The 23,567-nt window shown below is 45.7% G+C and overlaps 2 protein-coding genes across 2 annotated transcripts in view; one reads left to right on the top strand and one right to left on the bottom strand.

Moving 5' to 3' along the window:
• Positions 1-61: 61 nt before the first annotated feature.
• Positions 62-15,862, top strand: CTC1 (CTS telomere maintenance complex component 1). The gene is made up of 23 exons (XM_009696986.1): positions 62-127; positions 2,202-2,507; positions 3,417-3,613; positions 5,207-5,351; positions 5,603-5,905; positions 6,075-6,203; positions 6,535-6,761; positions 8,282-8,456; positions 8,541-8,741; positions 8,976-9,102; positions 9,304-9,418; positions 9,758-10,217; positions 10,572-10,661; positions 10,945-11,088; positions 11,376-11,446; positions 12,239-12,348; positions 12,686-12,851; positions 13,101-13,187; positions 13,272-13,431; positions 13,897-13,961; positions 14,217-14,379; positions 14,521-14,647; positions 15,592-15,862. Exons 1-23 carry the CDS (start codon positions 62-64, stop codon positions 15,768-15,770), a joined length of 3,813 nt encoding a protein of 1,270 aa, XP_009695288.1. The 3' UTR covers positions 15,771-15,862.
• Positions 15,863-19,612: 3,750 nt separating this feature from the next.
• VTCN1 (V-set domain containing T cell activation inhibitor 1) overlaps positions 19,613-23,567 on the bottom strand; it is a 9,671-nt gene continuing 5,716 nt past the window's right edge. The window contains exons 3-4 of the mRNA XM_009696985.1: positions 22,662-23,009; positions 19,613-19,902 (exon numbers count right to left, since the gene is read on the bottom strand). Coding sequence (XP_009695287.1) covers positions 19,613-19,902; positions 22,662-23,009 — 638 coding nt within the window. The remainder of the gene's footprint in view (positions 19,903-22,661; positions 23,010-23,567) is intronic.

The raw sequence follows: 23,567 nt of genomic DNA, 5'->3' as shown, positions 1-23,567 counted from the left end.
CGCCAGGCGAGCGCCACTCGTTCTTGCGCGATGCCTGCCCCGGATGCTGGGTGTGGGAGGGATGTTGTCGAAGACGGGTAACCGCATGCGTTTTCTTGGCTTCGATGCGGCCCCGATCGCTCTTGCGGTATGATTAAGCACCGTATCCGCTAGTCTGCGGTAGGTACAGTGTGTAACCAAAGTAGGGCATCTCGCTGAGAGCGAGCTGTTGTACTGCACGGCGTTTGCACGGCACCTTCCCGGCTGGATCCTGCTGGTCTGCTCAGGAGGCTCTTCATGGGCATGGTCTAGGAGGCTGTTGGCCGGCTGAGGTCTGCCTTCGAGTGTGGATTCTCACAGAGGGGCAGTCTAGGATAATGTGGTCCATATTTTAGTTGGTAAGAGGCTTCTGGGTGCTTAGCATTATGAAAAACACACAACTTGCTGGGAGATCCAGATTGGAAGGTTTGGCTCATCTGGATCTGTTTCGCTGGTGCGAGAATGTCTGTTAAAGCCTCTGGCACAGCTGGTTTTGGACAAAGGTCAACTGGAATTGATTAGGGACCTGTGGCCTTTAATTTTATACTCACAGTTTATAAAGGTAGATGGTAGGTCTTTCACACCAGCTAAACTGTTCTCATCAAAGCCATATTTTTTCTATAGACTATGATGTTTAGACCACAGTTTGGTTTATATTCAGGGGAATTCATAGAGAAGAGTTGAAGGTAGTTGGTGTTTGTCTTGTATGAAGCCAGTGGTCTGTTTGTGAGCGGCATACCACATCCACAGCTGACCGTCAAGCTCTGGAGCACAAGAGGAGAGTCCAGTTAGTTCTCTGTATGTGATAACCAGGATCCAGTATACTGCTGTAGTTTTGGTTTCTCCCAAAAAGCAGTCAGCACGTGGTGATGAAAACATGAGCAGCACTGTGTGTTTTCCTTGTAGAGCATAGGTACCAGAATTATTCGCGGTGCTGCTCTGTCTCTGAGGATGGAGAAGTTTGCTGATGTCCTTTTCAGCTAATCTTTCTCCTGTTCAGATTCCTGCCAAGTACACAGGATAAGTACCTGCATAAGTTTATCCCTTCTGATTAATTTTTTATATAAATACTATTTATAGCTGATTCAGACCCATCAGTTGTCTAGACTGGTTTCTAGCTTTGAACCTTTGGTACCTGACTAATCAAGTGAAACTCTTCATACTCTATGAATTTGATTATGTTCCGCTACTGAGCGAGTGGGTGTTGTGAATACAGCTCCAGTTTCACAACCTAAAATTGTCAGCTAACCTCACTGGAAATGAGTACCAAATCACTAGCTGGAGACCAGTTTATATTTGCACTTTCAGTATTGATGTTGGCATGGACAGAGGATTCTCATTAATTCTCTAGCATAGAAAGCCAGCATGTAAACGATGATGAATGCTGCCGTGATCACATAAACACCGAAAAGGCTTAGAATCTAGTGAGAATGCTGCCTTGTTCTCCCATATTCAATACCGTGGTCAGTCTAAGCGTGATAGATGCTAAACTGCAGGCGGCTTCACGTGAGGTTGGTTTGATGTTACACCTCCTTCTCCCCCCTCTCCCCAAAGCCAGAAGGGTAAGCGGAAAGATTTAGGGCTAGCTTGGCTGTGTTCTTGTAAGTGAAGACCCAGTCTAAGATTACTGGCTTGCAATCTCTCAACTTTGTATTGTGTAAGCTATCCACAGGTGAGAATTTGTCCCAAAACTGTCACAATCTTCATCTAGAAGTTGTTCAACCTTGCTTTTACTACAGTTTAGCAATTTTAGCACCAAATGATGGAATTGGTCTGTATTTACCTCTGTTCATTACTGATAGGTGAACTGTGTTGAACAGTTGTTGGGGTTTTTTTACAGTGTCTCCCATTCAAGCTAAAAATGTCTGAACTAATAATTGTTCTCCCTCCCATCTCCCCCCACCTGTACTTGAAAACATGTTCCATTTTATTAATTCTCAATTATTTTTTTCCCTCCAAGTTTTCTGCATGCCTGCTGAGGTAACCACAGTAGCAAAGGATGTCTGTTTTCAGAGGGGATGCTCGAGCAGAACAGACGTGTTGACTGAGCTGAGAGAGATCATTGATAAATGACAGTGAATGAGTTGGTTTTTGCCATGTGGTATCATCAGACCACGCCAATAGCTCAGGCTCTTCTTATTTAACCAAGCAATGCCCACTGCAATGATCGTTGTAATCCCCAGACTTTGCGAACTGAGTTTTTCCTACATCTTTCTATATTCTCACTCTTTTTTTTTTCCAGTTTCATCTCCATCTCTGACTTACAGCATCAGCAGTGCACGCCATGCTGCAGCCACCTGACCTGGAGCACTAATAAATTTAAAGAATGGGCTCATCAAGGACAAGGTGCTTTACCCATGCAGAGCGCTTTGCCAAGGACTTACCTGATCTTGGTTGGCTATTTAACAGATGGAAGGCAAGAGAACAATGAAAAGCTGGTAGATGGTTGCCTGTATGTGAAAGACAATACTGGAATAATTCCATGTGAGGTATGTCCTCAGTCTGAGGGATTCTGTGTTTATTCCCACTTCTGGGGCAGTGTCACAGACCACCGGGGGCTTCAAATGGTCTGCCAAAGTCTGTAGTGAGGGAAATAACACATCTGTGTAACAGGCAGGAAAACAGCAAGCTCAGATCCTGGTGAGAGGATTGAATGTGTCAAGTTTGTCATTGCTAGGAGAATGCAGTGGTCTGGGAAAAAGGAGACAGCCTAACGTACAGTTCTGTTAAATTCTGAACAGTACAAGGTGGCCTGGGAGACCTGGAGGTCATGGCAGTACGCTGTGTTTGTTGAATTCCAACTAGTGGAGCAGGAATAACTTTCCGGAGAGTTGTACTGGGTGTTCAGTGATGCATTGATAACATACTTTCAGGAAATAATAGCTTAATTCAAACAATTGAATTAAAAGCCTTCTGAAGGTCATTGTAAGGGGAGTCTAGATAAGAGGTAACCCCTAGAGTGCTGGTGAAAGAGCACTGTGGTTGTGCTTCCCAAGGAGGTGAAGACTGGGAGAAAGTTATATTGGTATGAACTTCTAACTGAACACACAAGGGAAAAGGAAGGAGGTGAGAATTTTAGAAAAATAGTCTGAAAATAACTAAGCCTTGCAGTGAATTAATGATCACTTTGCCAGGAGGGTGCGACTATAATGCAGGAAATACTAGCTGTAGATCTCAGCAAATCTGTTCCAGATTTGCATCTGGAAGGACAGAAGTTCTCCATGCAAGATAAGAGAGCGGGCAGAAAACACTGCTCTCATTTAGTAATGAAGCCCAGCAGTAGAGCAAGAGTTTGGGATGTGCACACAAGGGCAAATTAGTAATGAACATTGTAAGTAGTGCTGAGAAAACATACGGTAACTCATCTCAAGCTCTTATCTTGTTATCTTTTGTCTTAGCTCCTGCATTTTGAACTTGAATGGCTGGAGTCACTGTTTCTCTTTCCAAGCTGGTCATATATACCACAGACAGGCCAGAGCACAGCAGGGTATGTGGAAATCCTGGTGGATCCAGTGCCAGTAAATCTCCCAAAGGAGGTACCTGCCAGCATTCCAGTTGCCTACCCGGCATCAGCTGAGCCACTGCTTACCTCCAGGTAAATGCCTATGCTCTGGTTTAGCAGGTACAATGAAGAGCACTTGGCTTAGAAAGAGCCAAATTCTGTTTCTACCACAGGTGGAAGCGTAACAGTGAGTGGTGGAAGTAAAAGTTATACAGTAAAGCCACTTTTCATTAATCAGCTGTTTTCCAGGACTTTACTGGAAGTTTTTATTCTGTATTTTGACAAAATAAGACAAATTTCAATTATTTTCAGATGTATTTTGATATTACAGAAAGGACATGAGAACAAAGTGATGATTCAACTTTCACTGAGGCTAAAATTCACTCTTTTGATGAGAACAACTTTTTTAAATGACAGTGAACCAAAAGTATTATTGACACTAATTCTAGATGCTAGTATTAAATTAATATGCACCATCAGTCAAGTTCTTATCAGATTGCTGAGATAAAGGTGCCAGTTAAATGTCAGCTGATAAGAGTAACTCTTATCTTTAGTGGAAGTAATACTTACAGTATGTGAAAATGTAGCCAATGGAATTGCAAATTTTACGGAAGTTGGTAATTTCAGGTTGTGCTAGATCACATTTTATCTTGAGTAGAGAACTCTTGGTCTAATTTAGTAACAATAAAATGTCGCTAGACAGACTGCTTTAGTTTCTTTTTAGTTTTCTTTTGTTTTAATTGGGTTTATCTGCTTGTGAGAAGCTTTAAGCTTAAGTGTTTGATTTAGCTCAACAGACCTTTCTAAACAAGAAAATTATTTCCATGTTTCGGTGTACACTTTAATATAAAGCTCCTCTGCTATTCCCTGATATCTGACCAATTTTCCATGTTCCTTCTTTAAAAATGTTACCAATAAAGTGCTGGTACTAGTGTCTGTGGACGTCCTGATATTTCTTTTAATAGAAGTCATAAAGTTAGGTAATTGTTTATAAGTTTTAGAATCAAGAATGTGTTTGTTTAGAGTAAGTGGGATGGTTGTATTCAAGTCCAGTAGGAGTTGAAATGAAAATGACAAATGAAATAACAAGCATTTGTTTGTTTGAATTTTTTTTTTCGTTTTTTGAAATGAAAGTTTGAAATGGCAAACAAAAATGACTAAAGAAATGTCACCTCTCTCCTTTCATTTGTTTTCAGTCTTGCTGCTCTTTCACCCTGTGCCAATTTTGTTAGGAAGACTCCATTGTTGCTTTCAAGCCTCTTCTGTTTATAGGCTTAGAGCTTCCACAGTGTCACATTCCATGGATCTACAAAGCTGACTTCAGTTTTCTGCTGAAGAATTGTTTGTGACTTTTTTTTTTCCTTGCTCTTTTGACTTTTAATTAGCTTCTTGTTTGTGATAAAGCTTTTTATAATCTGGCTGTTGTCATGGGATGTATGAATTTGTTCAACACAACCCTGCTGTCTTCAAATATTAAGTTTTTTTAAAATGTCAAAGGAATTTAGTATATAAAAGTTTGTAGTCAAATATTGTTTTGAAAACCTCTCTGAGAGATGGTCCATATTACCTTGTTGGATCCTTTATTTCCAGAAAGTGTGTGCTGCATATTCATTTATTTTGCTTTTGAGATACTTTCAAGTTCTTCTTTCATCTCTGATTTCCTTTGCCTCCTCAATTGCCCTCTAGGATTCAGTGTAAGAAAAGATCAAAGCTCACCGTGGCAGGTGAACTGACCAGACTCTCACCTCTCCTTTGTATTCGCCACAAGACATTCTTCTTTCTGTTTCTGAAATGCTTCACCTCAGCTGTTTGGGTCCCTGTGCTGGTGCAGGTGAGTCCTTGGAATTTTGCTTACAAATTCATCGTCTGTATCCGTGTATGTGCTAGTTGATTAATTCTTTGAAGCTTGCCCTTGACTTCCTAGTTTGATTTATTCTTACATCTTGCAGATATCACCCTTTTACTAAGAGTGTGAGGCAGTCCACTTGAAGGAAAAGTTTTTTTGGGTGGGGTTATCGGGGTTGGGAAGAATTTTTTCCAGTGCAGAGGATGCTGATGTCGCTTTTGCTTTCTCTGCTCTAGAAGCCCAGCCAGCTGGCATGGCATCATATGCTCCAGTTGGGTCACAGGTACACAATAACAAGCCTGAGTGTGTCCAGCCTGAAGAAATCTGGACAAAGGATGTTTGTCACCAGTGTTTCTTCCTGCCTTCTGCCCTACTGTGCAGAGCAGGTGAGGGAGCAGCCACTGGACAGTGCTTGGCAAGGAGAATCCACTCAGTCTTCTTCCCTTGAGACTGCTGAGCAGCTCAGTGACTCCTTGGAGCTGGGAGTTGAAGAGGAGAGGCCAAAATCAACCAAAGAGTCCAAGATCATCTCGTATGTGGTAAGGATTTGTAGAGTTACCCTTCACCCAGTCCTGCTCTAGGGTTTCAACTCCTGGGCTGCAAGGTCTTATTTTCATCATGAATTTATTTCGTTATTGCTCAGGCCTATGAGTCTTATATTCTGGGACTCTCTACACTCCTGTAACTTTTTGTTTGCTTCCTATTTAGGGAACTGTCACCAAAATACTCAATGTCCAAGCTGGTCTCTTTTTACTGGATAACAAAGTCTGCTTGTGCCTTGCTTACCAGCCATTATTGAACTCTGCACGTGGACTCCGACCAGGAGCATGTGTGGAGGTAAGTTGAGACTTATGAGGCATAAAGCATTCAGTGGAAGAGACTCAGGCCCTGGGAATGGCTCGCAAGTGTGCGTCAACAGAAGGCTAAGGAAACATTGGAATTATTTCAGCAAATATCTGGAACAAAACGCGAGATCTTGCTGTCGAGGCTTGCTCATGAGAGTCAAAATGATTATTATCTGATTCCTCCCTAAGCAGTGCCAGGTTCCTCAGGCCCATTGGGTTTATAGACAGTCCAGTAGAGTGACAAAGGATTTAGAGTGGGGTGCTGGTTTTGGGGAGTGGTAGCAGACTAGCTATCTCTTAAGTTGTATGTCTCTGTATCTCAGCTCATCGATGTCCACCTCCTGCAGAAGCCTCTGGTATCCTTCCCTTTCATTGTACTTGGTGCTTGCCTGAGCAGCACTGTTGTGCTGAAGAGTTTTTCAAGGCTCAGTACCACTTACCAGCCACCGGCCTCTTCAGGAAATCTCTACTTACAGCTGCTCTTCCGCTACAATCTTGGTATGCCACTCTACCTCTGGCTGGTGAGCCTCCTGGAGATGTTTGAAGAGAGGTGAGGACAGTTCTTCTGAAGGCAGGCTATGGGTAAATGTGCTTTGTAGGCTGCTTGGGTGTCTTCTACACCAAGCGTTCACAAAATGACTGTGCTTGGATGCTAATAGCAGCAGCAATTGCTTCTGGTTTACTGGCCTAAGTAAGCCATTCATCTAGATTTCACATCATGTCCAGGTGTACCTTGCAGTTGCTCTTGTGAGAAAATCCTGTACAGTTTTCAAGTGCATGTGCAGTAAGCCCACTGCCTCAGGGAGTTGCAGCACTCCAGGGCATACGCTCACATACTCCTGCCTAAGAGGTTTTGTCCTGAAATATGAAGGCACTGTAGGGATGTCTGCCTGCCAACGTGGTTTGCTTGGCAAATCAAGGTGGGCACTGAGGCTAGAGCTGGAAACTGCTGCTACAACCAGCTTACAACTGATATAAAGGCTGTTGTGTCCTGGCTGCTCACAGAAGCAGCAGGAGCTGCTCAGCATATCACTTTGAGATAGTCTGAGTATTGCCAGTAGCGTGAGCATTTGTTTGAGAACCTCTATCTTGGCAGATTTTCCCACACATGGTTATCTCTGGGTCTTCCACAAGGCTTCCTTCTTCCCTGATGGCTGCACTCTGTTTGCATGACAGCTGTGGGCCAGTTTCTGGGTTTACTTCTGAGTTCTGTTAGTGAAAATATTTGTGTTTGTTCTGGAATAGTTATGGTTGATCACTGCAACTGCTGCCTTGGACTTCAAAAACTAAAATGTATATATTTCATCTCAGGCAGTCAAATAGCAGTTTATAGAATGCTCAGTCTTCCGGTGCTTTACTGGCACTGTGGGATTTTTACCATGCTTTCCAATAAAACAGCTCCAGTTTTGCCCTGGGAATGATGCTAGCTTTAAGTTTCAGTTTTTATTAGCTTTTTCACTTTCTTTAAATGTGATTGCAAAGTCCTGCTACTGCTTGAAAATTGTTTCAGTGAGATAGTTGCTATCTCTTTTTGTTTGAGTTCACTTTCTGTATTTAAGTCATGTTTTGACTGGCAGTGCAATCACCTCCAGGCATTCAAAAGCAGTGAGCTAAACTTCTGAAAGGAATGTAGTGCGAGGAAAATATTTGAACTAGAGCAGTCTGTGGTTGTTTCTATCTTGTGATTTTTTTGCATCCTTTAAAACAAAGCCAAGTATACCTAGCATGAGTAATTATATGAAGCTTAGCCAGAATGCGTGGAGGTCCATTTGTGTGACTTGGAGATTATTTTTGGGTGGTTTGGGTTTTTTTGTCCAGTTGAGTTTCGACATTTTGCCCGTCTATCCATTTCTGTATATTTTCCTGTTCCTTGTCTGCTTGCCTGACATAAATCTGTGTCGGCCTTAAATGTTCTTTTTTTTAATCATTTCATGTTCTTTTTGTGCTCTCTTTAGTTCTTGTCCTACACTGCACATTCACTCATAACAAGCAGAAAACCCCTGATTTACATGCAAAACTCACTAAAAAGTGAGGACTGCTAATGTTTCTAACTGTCGTAATCTTTTTCAGGTTTTCTTGTTTCTTTGGGCGGCATCGACTGTTGCTTAGCTCTACGCACCGAAGCCCTGGTGCTGCTGAGAAGTTCCTTGTCCCGCTTCTGCAAGCTGTGGTGCCAGGTAGAGAGGAAGCGAGAGATGTTTATAATGAAATCCTAGCAAAACACCACCAGTGTCCCCTGCAGAAGGTGAGTAAATGCTCAGTGAAGTGTTTCTTGTTTGTCTGATGGGAAGAAACTCAACTGGTTCATTCTGTCTTTCTTTTTTCTTAGTATTTGACCCTGAACCCCCCATGCCAGGCCCCATATCTGTCTGCAGTTTGCCGCATGGCAGAACAGAAGAGCTGGGAAGGCTTCAGTCCATCACAGCTGCTCTCCCCCTTGGAGGCACAGCACATGGGCGCCCAGGAGCTGAATCGCAGACTGGCCTGGTCGTACTGCACATTCTCAGCAGGAAGTTTCCAGCCCCGACTGGTAAATGCCTATTGCCTTTACTGCCTGTGCCTTGAGAGTTCCCAGTTCTCCCCATGCCTTCCAGCACCCTGTCTGATGCATGCCTGTTCCCCCTCTTAGGGAATGACACTACTTTTCTCACCTATGGTGTGTTGAACACAGGCTGAATTCAGGCTGCTGCTACACACACTTCGATTTATGGCCTTCAAAGATGGGAAGTGTTTGATGCTCTTTGCAGCTTCCTTTCTGTTGTAGATACTATTGGGTGTGCTGAGAGTCTCCTCCAGGAGCAGTTCCCTCCAGCTGCAGGACAAGAGCAGCACACTTCCCTGCGTGATATCCCATAAAGATGGTAGCCCTTTTGCCCATACAGCTCTCATAGGTATGTCCCACTAAGCTAAACTTGAAAGTGCTGAGCTTTTGCTGTTCTGCCATCCAGCTCCAAAACAAGGAAGAGGAGACTTGGTATGGAGATGCTGAACTGTCACTGCCTGGCCTCGTGACTTTAAAATGAGGAAATTGAGCTTACTGTTTTTATGTTCTCTATTAATTAGCTCAGCTTCTTTCTCTGATGTGTTTGCAGGATCGCTCTTGCAGGTGGAAAACTATCAGCTCATAGTGGAGAGATTCCTTCAGACTGATTTTCCCTCCTGGGAGCACCTGGCAAATCTGGAGCATGTGAGGGAGAAAAAAAATAGGTGAGTCCCTTTATTCAGTGCACAAGTAAAATCATCACCCTCCAATTCCACAGCTATTTTGGACCATGGTAAAGCTGCTTATCTGCATGGTATTCCAGTGCCAAAGCAACTGTCCTTTGCTATTTGCAGAAAAGGAGATCTTTATCGGCAACCAACTCACCATCTCCGTTTTGTTTGGAATACACCCAGCCTGGTAGCTGCCCTCTACTTCACCCCTTCCCACTGCTCTTGCTGAATACCTGTGGGGCACTCACCAGAAGTGCTTTTCCCAGATAAACACGTTTTGGACAGCCATTTGTCAGGAACAGGGAGTTTCACTGCTACCATTTGTCGTTTCAGCGTCTATGCACAGTTCTACTTTGAGGATGTTCAGATTCTCCATGCTGCTGAAGGACAAATCCAGAAAGGCCTTAGGAGTGGAAACAGTTCTTTGAAGAAGAGGGGTTATGGCAGCTTAACATCTGAGCTGGAAACCCCAGAGGCAAAAATGCTGAAATTGGAGGATCCCAAGCCAGATACTCACAGAGATGAGAACTGTCAGGCAGGCCAGAGCAGCGCCAGAAGAACCAGCTGTGTATCTCGCCTATTCTGGGTTACCCAGAAAGAAGGTCTTATGTTACGCAATTACCAACCACCCAGAGAAGAAGATGGAGAAAGATGGAAGCTGGAGCGCAGTTTCCAAGCCACAGTGCTGTGGCTGGGCAGACCTCAGCTCTGGAGCCACCCCACAGAAACTGGGAATCTGCCAGAGCTGGAGGAGACTCGCTGTGATGGAGAAGAAGGCATGACACGGCAAGAAGTGAGGCAGGAGGCAGCTCTGGGGTGTGGTTTGATAAGGCTGGGAGCTGGCTCCTCAGGGAGCCTGTGTGATAATTAAGTATCTAGATTCCTAATCAATGGGAAAGTGATTTTTGTGTTGGGTACAGATGTATGTTTATGCAGGCAACTTTCTTGTGCCACCTCAAGGGAGTTCTATCTTGTCTCTATCACCTTCCTGTAAATGCATCCACCTTCTCTTACCCTTGATGGTGGTAACCTTACTTCTCAATCAAGACATATTCTGCCGGGCTTGCTCTCTTGCTGTATTTTTCATTTCCTACCTTTCTCCTAACATTTCTCATCATCTTTTCTCTCTCCTCTCCTCCTCCACCAGGCACTACTGCTCTTTATGGGGAAATCGCTACGATGGTTTCCATTTCTGCACCTGGATGGGCTGTATCGCTTCATTGTGCCCTGCTGCTCGGTAAGAAAGAGGTTGTCTTCCTGTTTCTTCATGCGAACTTTTGCTGAACTGCATGTGGGAGTGAGGAGTCAGAGGGTGACTAAGCTCTTTTCAAGGCTTGGAATTCCCATCTGTCTTGCTAAGGAACTCCTCCAGTTCTGTGTTTAGTTAAAATTCTCAGAGCTCTGAGTTCAGTGGATTTTGTTTTCTTTAAACCGTTGTCCTTCAGTGGCCCTTTTTCCTATATAGCTTTCATCTCCCTCCTTTAATAGTCCTCTTTCTTGCCTTATCGCTCTTCTCTCAGGACTTGGAAGTGTTTGACAAGCTCTGTTTTCCACCTGTGCCAGCAAAGTTTCTGAGCACGTCATCCTGCCCCCTATGCCTGCCTGTCCAAGATACCTGGCACTTACAGCATGAGACATGGCTCTCCTGTCTGACTGAGCGCCAGGTATGCAGTGCCTTCTTGCTCTGGGCTTTCACAGGCAACTTGTAGATCTCCCCAGAACTAGCTCAGAAAATTATTGATACAGAATGTCTTGTTGATGAGACTGTTCTGCTCTAAGCTCCATCAGAGGCTGCTGCTGAGCTTCACGTTTTCCTGCCTCAGAATGAATCTGGGGAGGAAGCATGAGTTGCTTGACATAGCTCTAAGCATGCAGAGCTTGTCTTTACTGCTCTAGCTGGGCATAGCCATACACCACAATCTGTCTGAGTCCATGTCTCCCCCACTTCTAGCTGGCAGCCAGGTTGGTGCTGACAGGCATGGACCAGAGAATTTCCTCCATTCCAGAAGTACTTAGCAACAGGTATGTTGGTCTGCCTCAAATCAGATGTGACCATGCCTTAGGGAATGGGTCTGCATTCATCTTTACTGGAGACAGTACTACATTGAACAGCAATGAATTATCCACCCTAGGAATATGGTTTGGAAATCTTCCTATCTGCAAGTAATCCAGACTGACCCCATCTGTTTATCAAAGCTAAAGGGATTGCAGATGACAAGACTGCAAAATGGTGTCCAGAAAAAGCTTGAGCTACTACTGGTGTAGACTAGGTCCCAAAGGTCTCTGCTAAATTCTTGTCAGAAGTGGAAACAGGCACAGCAGGGACAATGAGGCTGAATGTATGAGGTTTTTTGTTGGTTTTTGATTGTTTTGGTGCAACTTGCTCAAACAAATTCTGGGGTTAGAAGCTTTTCTGTTCAAAGCATGTTTAATCTGGGGTGATAGGCATGCACACTGAAATTTCACCAGCACCTTATGGTAAACTGAGTTTTCCTTTGCTTGGCTTCTTCCTCTAATTAAGAAAAACAATTAGGAGTTAAGGAGAAAGGAAGGCTGTAATGCCTCTCCCTTCTTCTTCTTCACTGCTGAGCCTGAAGAAGCAGAAAGCCAGTTAAAGGGGCCTCTTGTCCCTGGGTGGGGTACACTGCAGCAAGCTGCCCTCAGTCCAGTAGCTCAGGTGCTTAAGGGCAGCTCCCCTGACACTGGGCTCAGCAAACAGCACTCCACTTCACCCTGTCCTTTGTAGCAATCTTGAAGTCAGACCTTCTGCTCCCTTTGTCTTCAGGCTGGACAGAAATCCTGGTTTGCTCTCAGTTTCACAGGTTCCCTTGTTTCTTTCTCTGGTGAGATAGTGGAGAGGACTTTGTGTGCCTCTCCCAAGAATGAGAAGCCATCTATGACTGTCAGCCTTCAAAAGCAGAAAGGTGAGACTGTGACAGCCTGTTAGGTAACAACAAATCAGTTCTTGCTTCTTTCTGTTTCAGAGAGACAGTGCACTTGGCTAACTGTGCTCCTGTATCTGAGAATAGTGAAAGTATGCCAGGATGTTGCATGCCATTGCATGTCAGAGGGCTGGGAAACTCTACACTGCATTTGTGTTGGGGATGCGAATGGGAATACTGTACCTGGAAAATGTGTGAGGTTGAACAGTGATAGCCTCGTTGTGATGGGAGGGAAAACACCTCTACCAGGTCCAGCTCAGTGATGGACTGTACTACCTGTATGTGAGCTCACGCTGTGTGTGGTTCTGTGCCTCCTCAGGGAGTCTGCTAGCCAGCGATCACAGCGTGAAGCTCAGCATCTCAGTTGCTCCAGGCTCCCCTATTGTGGTGGACATTTACATTGCTGCCACCTATCTGCAGCATCTCTGGGGTTTGCTACCTGGAGCCAAGATCCTCTTCCAGAACTTGGAACGCAAAATTTCCAGGTACCCCTGTCTTTAGAGCCCTGATCTGGGCCCCAGCTCTGACCTCTCTTCCTGTCTTTGAAACTTTCTCTAAATCTTTCCTCTTGTGGACTTTCCTCATCTCTTGCCCATGCCTTTGTGTCTCCCAATCCCTTGCTGCAAATTATTTTCCTACCATGTTACAGATGAAGACCAGCCCAGCCATTGCAGGAAAACTGAGCGGTTTGGTTTCTACGAGCTCTTTCTGACATCTACTCTTTTATATTGCAGATTCCATAATGTTTATTGCACCTACATTGCCTCCAGCTGCGTAAGCATTGTATCTCTGCCAGCTTCTCACCTACCTTTTCCTTCGAGGTGAGTCCAGAGTCTTTTCCCACTTTGCAGTGTCCTCAGAAAGATTTCTATGTTCCAAGCTTCTCACGTTCATATTTCTTCTAGTCCTGCAGGAGAAGCCTCACCCCCATCACTGGTGTTTCTATCCAACTTGCAACCTCACCTGCAACACCTACCCGAGGCACGGATTTTATGCCACTTGTCCTGTGTACTGACTCTGTCCCTGCAATGGGTTTGCTCACTTTGCAGCAGCATCTTCAAAGAGGTATTCAAGCTTCCAAAGAGATAATTTGTAAGGAACCTTGCAGATTTTCTACTCTGACACATCCTTTGCTACCATGTAGAAGAAATGGGAGTTCCTATCCCAATTCCAAAACCTTTTTTTCTAGTGTCTGAAAAGGACTTGGATATTAGGAAGGGACCAAAGTGACAACTGATTAGAAGTATGTATCTGATACCAGGCAGCTAGGACTGGGGGTGAAGTGAGGACATTGAAGAGGAGAATCCTACTGTCTTTATGCTCTGCTTTTCCCATGTTCACTGCTGTTGGGGTTCAGCACCTTGCAGCAGATGATTTTTCTCCCCATACAAACTTTTCCCAAGACACTCATTGAAAATGCAGTGAATCTTTTGTATACTTAATTAGAGGAGGGTTAAAAGAAGCAGTGGCCCTTCCCCTTCTCTGTCTTATACCCACCCATACATAGCTGTAGCTTTACTCTTCCTTCAGGGGAGGTGCACCCGACACAGTCCACCATGTCCATCACACACAGGAGTGAGGCAAGCCAGTGCAAGGTAAGTGCTGTAAAGACTAAGTATGGGAAGAGGTGGGTAGGAGGGAACAAATTGCACCACAGAGGGGAAGGGAAAACCAGACCAAGGCTGGGATGTGGACAGAATAGCAAAGATAGAGTTGTCATGTCTTTCCAGATGTGAACAGACCTCCTTCTCTCTTTACTGAGATCCATTGTCTGGGACATGACCCTTGTGAGGGAGGTGGGCATTGTCCTGGCCTCCCTCTGCATCTTTGTCTGCCTGCTCTCTCCATAGGGTGCTGGTGGAGGATGGAACGGGTGAAGCTTTGGTGCTGTGCAGGAACCAGCACGTGGCAGCAATGCTGGGCCTGAGCCTTCCTGAGTGGGAAGCTCTGCAGAACTGTGTGCAAAGCAGGGGCAGAGTGTCCATTCAGCATGGGGAAGCTACTGGCACGGGGGTAGGTTGGTTATTCCAGTAGTGATTGCAGCGTGCTGGGCTTGAGCCTCAGCTGGACTAGATTTCCCTTTGCCTCAGGTGTTCCAGTGGGTCCCTGCCTCCCTCTGCATGTTCACTGGTAACACACCCTTTCCTTCCTCAGTGTGTAGAGGAACCTGAGGATCTCATTGCTTGCTACCTAAGGAGCCTGTGCAGGAGTCCTCTCATCTGTCGCCCTATCCTGCTGGATTTCAGCCTAGACAGGAAGCCCTCCAAGATTCTGCAGCCTGGTAAGCAAGCACTGTTGGCTTTTGTAATATTTAGCGTGGGAAGGAAGGGAGGAGCCGTCTTACCAGGCTGGGGAAGGAGAGCTGCCTTCACTGCCCACAAAGCAAGATCTTTGGAGGATTTCCATGGAATTGTGAATTCTGTAGCGTAGCGCTAAGATGTGTCTTAGCAGAACCACGGTTACAAAAATACAGAAATAATATTATAGAAGTCACAATCTACAACAATATTATATATTAATTTTTCTACTTGACACGGAAGCATAGAGCTCTTTTAGATCAAGGTTCCCAGTCCTTGGATGGGATGGGATGGGATTCTGGCCAGCCAGAGTAACTGTGTAGACCTCTCAAATCAAGTGGACAGCACGTAGAGTCAAGACTAGGCCTGGAAATCCTCACCATGGCCACAGCATTTAAAGCACAGAAGTTTCGAATTCATGGGTGCTGATGTCTGAGCTCATGCTGCCACAACTGTGCAGTTGCTGTGTTAAGGGGACATTCTCCTTAGCTGCTTACACTAACACTACACTAACACTAGCGCTTGAGTATGAGTCCAGGTGCTGCAGGAGTTGATTTGCTAAGCTCGCCAGAGGATGCTCTGCCATGGAGACATTATCTTTTGGCTATCATGTAACACTGCCTGTAAGGCCAGGTTGCTGATAGTGATATAAGATTAAAAACTCAGTGCATCAGCTATGTGAGCAGCACGTAGTTCACAGCATTTCACAGCGCAGAATGTCTGTTTCCTCCAAGTTGGAGAGATGCTGGCCAAATGCATTTATCTGCTTACATTCTGGATTCATTAATCATGCTGTCCTTTGAGGTTTTAGCAGATGCCAAGCAGCTGTTGCTAGCCCTTCCCGCCCCCAGCAACTTCTACAGCTATGTGCTAGAGCAGAGCAGGAGCCCTGTACTGAGTTGTTACAGGTTGTATCTTTCCCCTTCAGCTCCACTGCAGCTGAGGAATTTTCGGTGCGGTGAAGTGGAGTTTGTGTCGCAGGTGGGACCTTGGCAGAGCCTGCTGTGCCTGAACGTGGCGGAAGTGGAACAAGACGCCTTAAGCTATCTGAGCAGCGAGAGGATTAGGAGGACATCTACTGACTGCCGGGTGGGAGTCACTGCTTAACATCTCTCCCAGTGGGAGAGGAATTATGGAACTACCTACTGGGATTGAAAGCTTTTTTAAATCCCCTTTCCAGTGGGAGCATGGGCCTGTGAGCAGAGGGTGAAGGGTGCAGTCAAGAAGCTGTTGTGACTTGTGGGATTCCTGGTCATTCTGGACCATTGCCACCAGCGATACTGGGCTACGTTTTGGAAGAGAGATGTTCAGTACTTCCTACATGATAGCAGTTGCTTTGGGCCTAGGGCACACAACGTGTGTATTTTATGTGGTAGTATCTACTAAATAAAGCTATTAAAATTCAGTCTAAATAACACCGTATCTATTTTAGTATTAAGGTTTACTTGCTATATGGGGAATGAAGCAGAATGTAGACCCTTGGTTTATGAGACAGAGCCAGGCATTTTGCAGATCATTTGCTGTCTTCATGCAAAACTGTACAGTTGCCACAGAGGACAGTCTTCTTAACCTAATTAAAATTATTAAAATTACATTTTTAAAGCATTTCCTTCCTCCAAGAAGAGAAAGGAAGTGGAGAAGTTACTGTTTGGAAACTAAATCACGGTACTAAATCACAGGATTATACGAGCATTGTTTTGTAGCTTAAGCAGTGACCTGAACGTTACATGGAGCTGGTAACAAGAGGAAGGCGGCGAGCTGTGACTCAGAACGTGGTACAGGCTTGCCCATCTGTTCCTGATTAGGAAGGGGATGACTGCATGGCACGTGCCAGTATCCACGGTGGCACGGCAGACTAGCCAATACAAATACGTGGAGGATCATCATTTGAAGAGATTCCTCTCCCATCTGCTTGCAGTGGTGACCAAGCGTTCTGCACTTGCTTTTGGCAAAATAACATCCACATACTTCATCTTGTTCTATAGGCTAGTAAATTCCACACATTCCCTGCCTTATTCGGTGTGTAGTGCTGACAGCACGTTTGAACAGCTGCTCTGTTTTGGGTTTTGTTTGTTCACTGCTTCCCGCCTGCCTTTCCCGCTTCCCCCTTAGTTTGAGCTATATATTAAACTTCAGGCAGTGGCTTTATTGAGCACATGTAAAGTATCTTCCCTCTCAAGGCCTGCTGGCTGCTTCCAAGACCAAAGCATGAGTGGCACAAGACCTGACAGATGCCACCATTCAACCAAGTTCTGAGACTCCAACCTAAAAGAGGTTGCCAAAACAGCTTAAAGCAAAGGTCTACACAAGTTTTGCTGTGACAGTCTTTTTTTTTTTCTGGAGGTGCTTTCTGCAAAATGGTAAAGATTTTGCTAAAGCTTACCCCTAAAGAAAACGAAAAAAAAAAAGTAAGCTATCTCAGCCTGAGGAAAATGTTGACTGTAAGTGGTGTAAGATGAAGAGCTCAAAATCTGATTAAAAAGTGCAACTGAAAGTAGTCCTGTAATATGAGTAACATAGTGACAGACAGTGCTACAGAAATAGACAGGAAGAGCCGATAACAGACTTACTTAGACACAAAAAAGGCAAATTTGTCTCTGTAGTCATATCTATGTTTAATAACGGCATTTACTTCTGAATTTGAACTTTCCAGTAGTATCTTAATAGTGTCCCTCTTTTCCTCCTCATGTATGTTAGTCTTCTGTCTGCTGCCACACTTACTACTCACCTGTTCCTCTTTTATTTCACATTCCAAATGCAATTATCAGTCCTCATATAGGACTTTAGACATGCTGTTTGCTTTTGCCAGGTTGAAGACCTAACACTTATTCCAAGCCTTTTAGCTATTTTCTAACCCATTGCTGTTTTGCCATTTACAACATCTTTTTCAGAAGGGGAGTTTGATCATAGTCTTCTGAGTAGACTAACTGGCTCTCTGATTCACAGTTTTATTAGTACATTCAGAGAATCACAAGACAAGAGATGGATGAATCAAATCTGGGGGGAATTAAGATTTGCTTGCTTTTAGTACTCTGAGTTTGAAGGACCAGTTCTCAGCTGTATTGAAGGAAACGCTTTTCCTGTTTGTTTCTGAGCTTGTGCCCATGATCAGAGTTCTGGTCACTGGGTTACTTCGACAAGGCAACACATCTTGTTCCTGCGATTGGAGTTTTTCCTTTATTTATGCAACTGTCCTTATCGCATTCCTCGCTCTCTTTCTGAACCCAAAATATCCTGTTGTTGGCATGGGTAAGAAATAATAATACAAGAGAAGTCAGCTGGTTTCAGGTTTGTGCTACTGCATGCTCTGGAACTAGGAGAAGCTCATAAAGTTCTCAGCCCAAGAGGGAGGAAAGCATGAAGCATGTCCTGCTGTCTGGGTAGCTGTGGTAACTGTTCTGCGTGGAAAGACAGAGATGTTTCTTTTAGCTGATGACCTGTAGCTCTCCATCACCAGTTTACCTCTAGAGCCTACCACCCAAAGCCAAAGCTGGTGAATACTGAAGGCAGTTGTCCTGTGCTTTGACTGTCTACAGACCTCCTTATTCCAGGTCTAGGTGGGATTGCTCAGGCTGGCAGCTCTGTCTTGCCCTGTTCAAGGTGTCCGTAGTAGGTACTGAAGATACTGCACTCTGCAGTGGAGCTGTCTGAGTAAAGTGGGTTTAAGCAAGGCTTGTACTGCAGCAGGTCTCATGAGGAGGGAGAGGAAAAAGTCCACACTGCCTTGCAGCCATAAACTGTAGCCAAGGCTCAGAGGGTGCACAGAGCAGCAAGCAAGATGTCTGTCTTTTGGGTCCGAGAAAAGGTTGAGGAGGGAAGGAAAAGATAATGAGGGGACAAGTAAGAGATGACAGTTGATGGTGTAAGAGAAGAATCTCTAAGGTTGCAGAAAGCGATGGGGGAACCTGTCAGGGAGCCTGTGGGAGGGACAAGCCATGCATCCTACCTAAACCTGGGGATGGGGAAAGGGCAAGCACAGGGGAAAGACATGTCATCCCATTCTGGCAGGCTTGAGATAGGTCTGCTGCTGTAACCAAGCTCAGCAAGAGGGTCTATATATACTTATACTGAGCATATTTGCTTATCAGTTTCCATTTCCAAGCTTACCTCCAGGTCCAACAGTGTTTCTGATTGTTTTGTAGAGGCTTTATATCGACAGCAGATACAGGGGAAGCAGAAGCATCCCATGACAGGCTGGGAGAGAGGAGGACGCTGACTCTGCGTTCAGGTTCACCAGCTGCAAGTTCGTCCCCCTTGTAATGCTGAAATCTGTAGTGGAAGAATAGTGAGAGGCTACCAGAATGGGGAACACATCAGGGAAGGCAAAATGAGTGTGCATATATATTCCTCCCTGTTTTTCTGAATATTGATAAAGATAGACCCTGCCTCTTCTGCTGGAGACCCACTGCTATGAAGGCCTCGCTGTAGAAGACCTATGACCATTCTCATGTAGAACAGGAGAAGATATCCAGGCTTTTGGAAAGTTTACTTTCCCGTGAATAAGGTGGCCTTTTAAATAAAGGGGGTGGGCTGGAGTCAGAGAGATTGTCATCAGTAACAGCTAGCGGGGCCTGCTGGTTTGGTACGCAAAAAGGGTCTAAGCTGAACTGGCTAAAGAAAGTGTTAAAAGTTCAGGTTTTTGGCTGGTTGGTTGGTTTGGTTTTGGTTAACATTCAAAGGAATACATTCTTTTGAAGTGTCTCCTTCCTTCCCGTTCCCTGGCAGTTCTGTCCCTGTGCCAAGGGAGCAGCTGTTGCCATGAAAAACATCTGAAATAGCAGGACCAAACACAGACCCTTTCCTTCATCCCAGAGACAGAGAGGTGCTTGGATTAGCCACGGATTTCAGTCCCTTCCTTGACTGACACAGGTGCTGCAGGAACCCCCCAACCGACACCTGCGCACTGTTTAAACTCTCTTCTCCCCTGCGCCTGTGGTCTCTGGGTGGTGTTAAACTCTACCTGTCACTTTGATGTTGCCTGTAGCCTTGGCAATGTTGTTTTCAATCACACAGGTGTAGGTGGCGTTAGCAGTAATGTTGTGCAGAAAGGAAACCACTTTCAGAGTGATGTTTTCAGCGTTCAGCTCGTAGCTGGTGTTGGCAACGTGAGGTAGGTACTCCCCGGCGTCGCTGTAGGCTGTCCAGCGCACAGCAGGTCGAGGGAACCAGCGCGGTGCTTCGCACTGCAACGTGTCCCCGCTGCTGCTGTTCTCCACGTGGACCTTGGGTGTGCTGAAGGCTTTGGGAGGGAAAAAGGGGAGAGAGTCAGAAAAAGGCAAATGTCTCGAAACTGGGCATGAAACACCCAACTGCATCTGCGCGTCAGTATCAGGTGTTTCTAGACTACTTGCTCCTTAGCATCGCAGCACTGCATGTAGCCAAACCAGAGGCTCAGACAGCGGTCTGTACAGGGAAATGACTACAGGGAATCTAAAGACTCCGAGGACAAGGCAGTCCAGTTTGACAAGTTCTGCTGTGGTCACGGCACAGCTTTAGTGTCTTTAAGTGGTTCTGCTTAACAGTTACGAGCTGGGTCCCGGGCTGATAAACCAAGCATTTCCCAAGAGCTCCCAGAGGCGAGGGGGCTCAGGACCTGGCCGTCCTGAGACTGCCCATGTGTGCTGGGCTGGAGCCACAGCCGGCACAGCTCCGCTCACCAGTGCTGAAGACCAGGGGCTGAAAGGAGGCACCTGCTATTCTTGGTAGGGAGAAGCATGCCAAAAATGATTGCTGTTATCAGAGACCGGGGGGGTGGGGAAGGGGAAGATGACTCACCCTCTCCGCTGACTGAGAAGGGAGCCTGACCGACACCTACGGCTTCACGAGGTGACTCTATGACACTCAATGGGGCTGCAGCCAAGGGAAGCTCCATCTGCACCTACTGGGGCTGAGGGCAGACTAAGGTGTGGCCTGAGCTGCAGGATTTATGCCAACAACCCTGGATTAAACAAAGTTTAAAGCCCATTGCAAACTCAGCTGTGTTTTAAAGCCAAGACCATCTCAAATAAAACTTTGTTAGCCTTGGTCTCATCATATTTCCCGCATGCACATATGTGAAGAGAAATAAGAGCTTTTTAGGAGAGCAGAGTTCACCAGTTTCAATGGAAACAAAACTTAATGCAGTGTTTTATATGTTCTCTCTAATGCCTTTTCTGTGTGGATTACTTTCGACACCGAATCAAACAACACAAAAGCAGGCAGATTCGCAAGGTTTCAAGGAGAGGTAGGAGATCAAGTCCCCACGGGATCTGAGCATGCTTCAGACATAAGCCAAAGCCGCCTGGCCTTGCTGTTACCTACTGTAGTCCCAAGCAGTTCTTCCATCCTTGCCATTGCAAGATGAGGGGCCCGTGAGCCCAGCAGCCTTTTTTTCCACTGCTTGGGGAGGTGCTTCACATAACAACAGAGCAGAAAACACACTTTTACTGAGAAATGGGAGACTATGAAACGACACTGGGCAGATGTTACTGTGACACCAACTCTCATACTGCCTTTCTGTCCCAAGATGGGCTCCCTGTGAGCGACACGGGGAAGTGACTGCATCTCCAAGACATCTGCACAGAAGCTGGTGCCCGTCTCCTGGTGCTTTGGCTCTGCTGGGCCAAAGGAGAAGATCGGATCTGCAGAAAAGCAGCCTGTCTCATTCAAGAGCTCTGCTGGTTACTACCGTCCTGCTACGACTGGCCTGAAGCACAGAGGACTCCCACCATGCTTCTGGTACATCTGGCCTCACCACATACGTGGTCATCCATCCTAAAACTGCATTTCCTTGACTTGGAGAGGTCTGACAGGTTTTGCTCTCCCAGTTTGAACTGTTGGGCAGCAATGCTGGTCGCAGTGGTGTGGGAGAGGGTGCAAAGACCGCAGTCTGCAGGAGACCCTGAAGTGGTTCATCCATCAGTCTCCAACATGAGGTGACCCTTTAGGAGGTGACTTGTTACTGCAGCCAAAGTCTCCTCGCTGGAAGAGTGTGAAGACCTAGGGGTTTCTTGATCTCTCCTGGAGGACTGACTGCAACGTTTGGAGAGCCATGGAGAACTTTTTTCCTTCCTTTCTGGCAATTCCCTTGGCTAACTTAGAAACTTTCCCTGGAAGGTCATGGACTCACTCTACTGTGCCAACCCTGAGTTCAGGGGATATGCTGAGACCTCAGGGGTGCCAGCAAAAGCCACCCAGAGAAACACTAAGACCACCTACCTGTGCAGGCTCACATTATCCCCATTGTATAGTCAGTGTAACTCACCACAATTTCATTAGAAAGACCCAGAGGTGACAGAAACGGGTGAAATGCTGCCAAGTTCAGTGGGAGTGCATTGCTTTGTGCCAGCGGTGAACACGACGTCCAAGCCCAGAGGGTTCAGAAGAATTAAGCACCCACAAGTGAAAGTTCATCTGTGTCTGTGCGTGTTTTGAGGTCAACTCATAACAAGGTGAACAATTAACTCTAGCAAATATGTCGTGCTTCAGATAACTATGATATGAGTGGTTTGTTGCTTCCATCGTCATTTTTAAAAACTGAATACTTTAGATAAACAGAAAAAAGATATTAAATAGGCTACAATTTTTACTATGCAGCACTTCTGGCTGGACATCTATCTTAATTCTAGAGAGAAAAAGCTATCATTTTATCTTTAACAGGTATAAAATCTGGATCTTTAAAAGATCAAATAGCTACTCCCATTCTTAGAGGCTCTTTGTAGTCAGTTAAGTAGCTAGTAGACTACATGTGGTAAATAGAAGAAAAAAGATAACTGAGAGCATTAAAATAATAATCTTTTCTAGAACGAGGATGTTGAAGGAGCAGGTAAGGCCATAAACACCTCTGTAAAAGCCAAAAAAATACGCCAGTCCTACTCAGGGGTGCAGGGTCTGATGGTGGCTGCTGGAGGAGCAGGTGCCTCTCACACAGCCTCTAGCATCAGCATAACCACAGGTGGGTCCAACCGAGCCGTGTCAGCATGTCTTTTGCAGTAGGATTTTATTCCTTGTACCCCTCACCTCCCGTCCTGTACCGCAGCACTGCCGACCCGCTCCCTCTGGCCGTGGTGACAGAGCATCGGTAGGTGCCGGCATCAGAGAGCTGCACGTCCCTCAGCTCCAGGGAAGCGTTGCCGCCCATCACCTGGTCTGCAAACACAGCCGTGCGGCCCTGAAACGACGCATCTTGCTCTTGCAGGTGGTCCTTCCCACTTCTAAACTCGTGAACCAGCCCAGCTACTCCCGCCTTGGCCCACCGGATCTCTATGCTGCCCATCCGGATGTCGGGCTCGAAAGTGCAGCCCAGGATGCCGCGCTGGCCGATGTTCCCAGGAGACGTCAGCGCCGTCACACCGATGGAGCGTTTTCCTGCGAGGAGAAAGCAAGGCGGTGTGAGAAAGGCAAGGCAGTGAGCTCAGAGAAAGGCCAGACTGCCCTGCGGCTGTCATGTACCAGCCCCAAGGCTGAAGGGTCACCAGCACATCGCAAGGACGTGAGTAGCAGCTACCAGTGCTGCTAGCAGAGGTCAACTTCCATGGCTTATATACCAAGATAAAGCATAGAAGCTTTTCTTTGGAAGGCAGCGTGCTCCAAAAAGTAGCTCTTCTTATTTTTTTGATAAGAATTTGCACGGTGTTTTCTTGCTTACTTATATGTATCAGGGATTTTTCTCTTTGCAGCTGCCAGAAGAGCATGATTTTTGTGTCTTTTCTTAGTCAGGACCTCCCTTTATGCAATATAAATGTGATTGCAAGGTGTAATGCTGGCAGACAAATAAGAGGCTGTTCTTTCACCCATACTGGAATCCAAACCGTTTTCTTTTGTTTAAGAACAGTCAGCATTTCCTTTCCCTGGGGACACAGATCACTTCTCAAATCAAATTCTAACCAGCAAGCTTGAGAATTAACTCCTTCCCAGAGCCAGGTC

Source organism: Cariama cristata, unplaced genomic scaffold (assembly GCF_000690535.1).
Source record: "Cariama cristata isolate BGI_N322 unplaced genomic scaffold, ASM69053v1 scaffold19653, whole genome shotgun sequence".
Taxonomy (NCBI): domain Eukaryota; kingdom Metazoa; phylum Chordata; class Aves; order Cariamiformes; family Cariamidae; genus Cariama; species Cariama cristata.
This window is presented reverse-complemented; position numbering and strand designations above follow the sequence as displayed.

Coding starts and splice junctions, on each gene's coding strand:
- CTC1 (XM_009696986.1), top strand. CDS start 62: ATGTTGTCGAAGACGGGTAACCGCATGCGTTTTCTTGGCTTCGATGCG. Junction 6,762..8,281: donor CTGGAGATGTTTGAAGAGAG/GTGAGGACAGTT, acceptor AATCTTTTTCAG/GTTTTCTTGTTTCTTTGGGC. Junction 14,648..15,591: donor CTCCAAGATTCTGCAGCCTG/GTAAGCAAGCAC, acceptor TTTCCCCTTCAG/CTCCACTGCAGCTGAGGAAT.